This window comes from Octodon degus, unplaced genomic scaffold (assembly GCF_000260255.1).
Source record: "Octodon degus isolate 3935 unplaced genomic scaffold, OctDeg1.0 scaffold00077, whole genome shotgun sequence".
NCBI lineage: Eukaryota > Metazoa > Chordata > Mammalia > Rodentia > Octodontidae > Octodon > Octodon degus.
Window position 1 is genome coordinate 11,397,086 of NW_004524653.1, and position 4,985 is coordinate 11,402,070.

Consider the following 4,985-nt stretch of genomic DNA (forward strand, 5'->3'; position numbering starts at 1 on the left):
CTTATTCTACTGAGCCATTTCCCCGGCCCTCTAACTGGCTTTTTTAAAAATCCAGAATCGGTATCATTTTCTTCCCACTGTTCAGCTACTCTGTGAGACCCTGAAACTCTGCTTCCAGCCAGGTCTCCGTAGGAAGCGGCCCCCTTCTCTCTACCTACCAGGCCACTGTGGCTGGCTTTGGCAGCAATCTTGGGCAGCCTGCCCATAAGAGAGAATAGAGGATTGTATTCCTTGCCAGGACTCTTGAGGCCCAGCTCTGGAACAAAAGCCTGGGAATCTGTCTCAGGCAAGTCATCCACTGCCAGCTTGCAGGACCTGCTGAGACCTCCAGGATTTGTTCTCCTTGGAGTTCAGTGCTTGATTCCATCTTTGCAGACTTCCAGGAGCCAGCCAGATGGCAATCATCCTCACCTGTTGTTACCCAGAGGCTCTGGAGCCCTCCCGTTTCAGTTTTCTATAAAACCTTTAATTGCCTGTCACTTCTCTCTTCATTTAAAAGCTTGAAATAAACACTGAGATGAGTGAGTCATGTTGGGTTGGATGCAGCCTGCTTGGGTGTGCCTGTTCCTGAGCACCTGGCTGAGTTGCCTGGAAGTCTCCCCCACTGCCCGTCCAGAGGCTGCGTTTGTCCTGTTCAGCTGTTGACTCATTCTGTAGTTCTTGGCCAACCCCATTCCCTCCTCTGGGGTTTATTGTCTTCACAGGAACACGAAGGGGCCATGTCTCAAATGTGTTTTGCTTCCCACACCAGAAAAGTAACCAACCAGGGGTTTGTTGTTCCTACCTAGCAAGAAATCCTGAAGGAAATGCTAGGGCTCATGTGGTGGCTCTAAATAGAAAGCCATTTCTCACTTTCTCCTTGGCAATCTAATTTTGTCCTTATTTCTTGTTGCTTCCTGATTGGAGAAGGCTGATCTTTGCTCTCTAGCGAGGGGACAGCTTGTATCAGGAGTGCAAATGTTTCCCCAGTTTATGTCATCATTTGTGGTCACTCCTAGTTGCAAGAGAATATAGCAAATAAACCATTTAAGCTGGATTCATTGCCTTTTAGAACAAACATGGGTTCTATTAATAAGTGTCTTACTTGACTGTTGCTGGGCAGTGTTTACACAGACATTTACCCGTGTAGGAAAAAAGGAAGAATGAATATAGTGTTGGCAATTAGTGTGTTTACTGCAGGGGATTAGAGCTGAACTGTGAGTGCCAGAATCAGCTTATTCATTTATAATCAACATTAAAAATAGGGGTCATTGTGTATAAATGCTGCACATAAATATGTATACACATACACAAGGGGCACAGTGAAAAAGTTGTGTTGTTCTCTGGGCTCGGAAACTTCTGGGCCTCAGTGCTTTCATTCTTTGACAGGGTTTGGTGGTGAGTGTCCTGCTGACCCCCTTCCATGTGAGGAGCTGTGTGATGGGGACGCATCTTGTCCCCAGGGGCAGAAGTGCTGTAGCACTGGCTGTGGCCACACCTGCCGTGGAGACATCAAGGGAGGTAGGTGCCAGCCTCCTCAATCCCCCAGTCGTGGTGAACCAGGGCACTTTACCATTGAGCTATGTCTCTAGTCCTTTTTATTTTTTATTTTGACATAGGGTTTTGCTAAGTTCTTGCTAACTTGCCCAGGTGGCCTCGAGCTTGTGCTCCTGCTGCTGCAGCCTCCTGAGTAGCTGGGATCACAGGTGTGTGCCACTGCCTGGCTGGTGTGCTGGCTCTTTTGGGAAGCAGTACTTAAGTGCTCCCTGAGTTCCAGAGTCAACTTGAGAGGGCACCAGTTGTCAGTTTTCTTCTTACCCTAACCTTTCATCCAAAGTAATCCTTCCTTTTAGGCTCGAGGAGCCCATGTTGGCCTGAAAAGAGCTAGAGGGAAGGCAGTGTGCAGGGGTAGGAATAACTTCTCTTAATACTGGCAGCTTGCTTCTGGTCTTGGTTCTGCTGTGGATTTGTCCGGAGACCTTGGTAAACAAACATCTCTCTTTTTTTTTAAAAATTATTTATTTATTTTTATTACATTTATTTATTGTGTGTGTGTGTGTGGCCAGCTCAGCCCACCAGGGGTGCGGGGCTGGCTGGCATGTGGTGCTGGGGGATTGAACTGCGGTCCCTGTGTTTTGCCAAGCTTGTTTCAAGTAGGTGCTTTAGACCACTGAGCCATCTCTCCAGCCCAAACATCTCTTTTTGAGCTCAGTTTCCTCATCTTGCAAATGAGTGCCAAAGATCACTGATTTCCTCAATTGCAGCCCAGAGTTTCCTTGTGTCTTGAATGAAATCTTGGGTGGAAGCTGGACATCTATATTTGATGACAAATAAATGAAGTTTTCCTGTTTCAATTTTTTTTGTTGTTTAATTTTTTTAAAATAAATTTTTGAACATTACTTTTGTGCCAGGCACTATAAAACTGTTTTAGAATCATCGTTCCAGATTCTTAGTCCCTTTAATATTCCCAGGCAATGTTTAAAGTGTTGAGGATGGTCTCTTAGCCTGGAGCCTTAGCCAAAGGATAGCCTATTAGGGAAGACATAATTAAATAAGGAATTATAGATGCTTCTTCACTTATGATGGGTCACTCCTGATTAAACACTTTGTCAACTGAAAGTCCCCTAAGTTGAAAGTGCATTTAGTGCACCACCCTACCAAACAGCCTAGCTTAGCTAACAGCTGGCACACTGTAGGGTATCATTTGTGTACACTGTGGTCATGTGACTGGGAACTGTCTCCTGTTGATGCAGAAGTTTGGGAGAAGATCAAAATTCAAAATTGGAAGTATAGTTTTTGTTGAATATGTATCACTTTCGTATCATTGTAAAATTGACGAATTGTAATTTGAATCATTCATAAGCCAACAACCACCTATAAACTAAAGTCTGAAGAGAGGAGGCACATATAGGATATTACAGGAGCACAGAGCAGGGACACCAAATCTTGTCCAGGGCATGGACAAGGACACGACACTGTGAAGCTCAAGCACAGGAGAGAAAGGGCCATTTTCCTTTGTGTACTCTACTTTGTCCTCCCTACAACCTGCATAGCTGTCAATCATGAGTCACTTTTTTGTTTATTTATGTATTTTTTTAGTATAGAGTTTACAGGGTCTTACTACACAGATCAGACTCATAGTGATCCTCCTGTTTTCAGCCTCCCAAGGGCTGGGATTACAGCTGCGCACCAACAGGCCCAGTCTCAGTGCGCCCTGGTGGTGGGGCTGGCACAGCATGCCGGGGTTCAAACCCCAGTCCCTGTGCCTGCCTAAGCAGGCTATTTAGTCTGCTGAGCTATTGGCCGGCCCAATCGTGAGTCACTTTTATAGGGAACTCTCTCTAGAGCACCATTTGAAGGCTCTTATTAGCTCAGAGGTCTTTGGATATCTGTAGATTCCCAGATTCTTCAGCTTCCCTTTCTCAGACAAATTGGTTAAGATCTCACTAGGGTTCTGGGTTTAATTCACCTGGAGATTTTAATTCACCTTAAGATTTAGATGGGAAGTTTGGGACAGTGAAGTCAATGTTCTGTCCCTTTTCTGTTCCTTTCCCCTTCTACAGGGCGGGGTGGTACTTGTCCGGACATTCTGGTGGGCCTGTGTATTGTTGATTGCATGGTGGATGAAAACTGTCCAGCTGGGCAAAAGTGTTGCAAGTCAGGGTGCGGACATTTCTGTGTCCCACTAACCACGCCTCCCAAACAGACTATAAACTCCAACTGGACAATCACTTCCAATTTGGAAATAGGTGAGTATAGTCTATGGTTGCCATCAACCAATTAAGTTAATAGACTTAACTGCTCTATGTCAAGTCTGTTTTAGATATTGGGAAGAGGACTTTTGAAGGCCAGGAAATGTCACTGGAGAGAAACATTCCATGTCATAGACCAGAATACTAGTATGGAAAGTATTAGCTTATAGGTATTGAGTTGGTGTGGTTCCCGGGACTGGTGTTTCTGGGAGAGGAGGGATTTGATCTCGTTCTCTAAAGGTGAGGTACATGTGACAAAATGGAACTAGCACAGAGAAAATGCCGGACTTACAATGTGATTGCTAGCAAAGGCACAGAGGAAGGGAATGTATGTCACACGTTTGGACAATGGGGGCTAGAGAGAGGGTGGGTAAAGGAATATGCTTTAACTTCTGAATGGCAAGAGTTGTCATTAGGAAGCAGGCAGCCAAAATACAAGACTCTTCTATGTGGAGGGACAAACATATTGAGTAGCCAGAGTCGGGAGACTGAGTTGTGATTTGATATTTTTTCTATTTGCAGAAACTCCAGTGCCCTAGTTGCCTGATTTGTCCAGATATCTTTAGTGAATCCAGAAGGCTTGTTGTGGCAGTGAGGAGAGGGTAATGCCTTGGGGCTTGTAACAGTCCCAGCCTTCTCTGCTCTGCTTCTCTCCCTGCTGCACCCTGGAGCATAGGAAACAGTCCAGACTGGGGAGTGGATGTTGTTGATTCTCTCCTTTAATAAAGGCTTTGCTAACCCTTGTGTCTATGCTGTCTAAGGTCAGATGAGAAGGGGATCTGAGGGTCTGAATGTGGCTATGTAACAGTAAGACACACTGAGCATGTAAGGACATATTGAGGACATATTGAGGATGGGTGATCATTCTGAGAAGACTGGAAATGAGTGATGGTTGGGTTTGGTTAGGAATAGAAAGGCTGGAAACTAGAATCAGGCTCACTAGCCATAGACGTCTCTTGCAAACCCAGGGGTATGAGTAGAGTTCCTCTTTTTTTCAGAACTGTTGACTTTATTTCTCTTATTGGAGGATGTGGGTTGGGGATACAATAGGGGTAGATGGTTAATTTATTGTAGTTGTTTGAATATTGCCTGCTTGGGCCTCCTTCCTTGAAGGCCAGACGATAGTTCCAAGACAGGCAGTTTATCTCTCCAATTACTTTAACCTAGGAGGGGATGACCCTGTGTTTTTGGGGACAAGTTAACTTTGAAAAATTATCTTTTATATGCCAAAAATAAATCATATTCTATAATTGG

At 44.8% G+C, this 4,985-nt stretch overlaps 1 protein-coding gene across 1 annotated transcript in view; it reads left to right on the plus strand.

The window, feature by feature from the left end:
* The window catches only part of Wfdc3 (WAP four-disulfide core domain 3), a 15,400-nt gene extending 10,929 nt beyond the window's left edge, over nt 1-4,471 (plus strand). Inside the window, exons 4-6 of the mRNA XM_023720731.1 lie at nt 1,369-1,500; nt 3,543-3,728; nt 4,254-4,471. Of these exons, the coding sequence (XP_023576499.1) occupies nt 1,369-1,500; nt 3,543-3,728; nt 4,254-4,270 (335 nt within the window). The 3' untranslated portion in view covers nt 4,271-4,471. The remainder of the gene's footprint in view (nt 1-1,368; nt 1,501-3,542; nt 3,729-4,253) is intronic.
* Nucleotides 4,472-4,985: the final 514 nt, after the last annotated feature.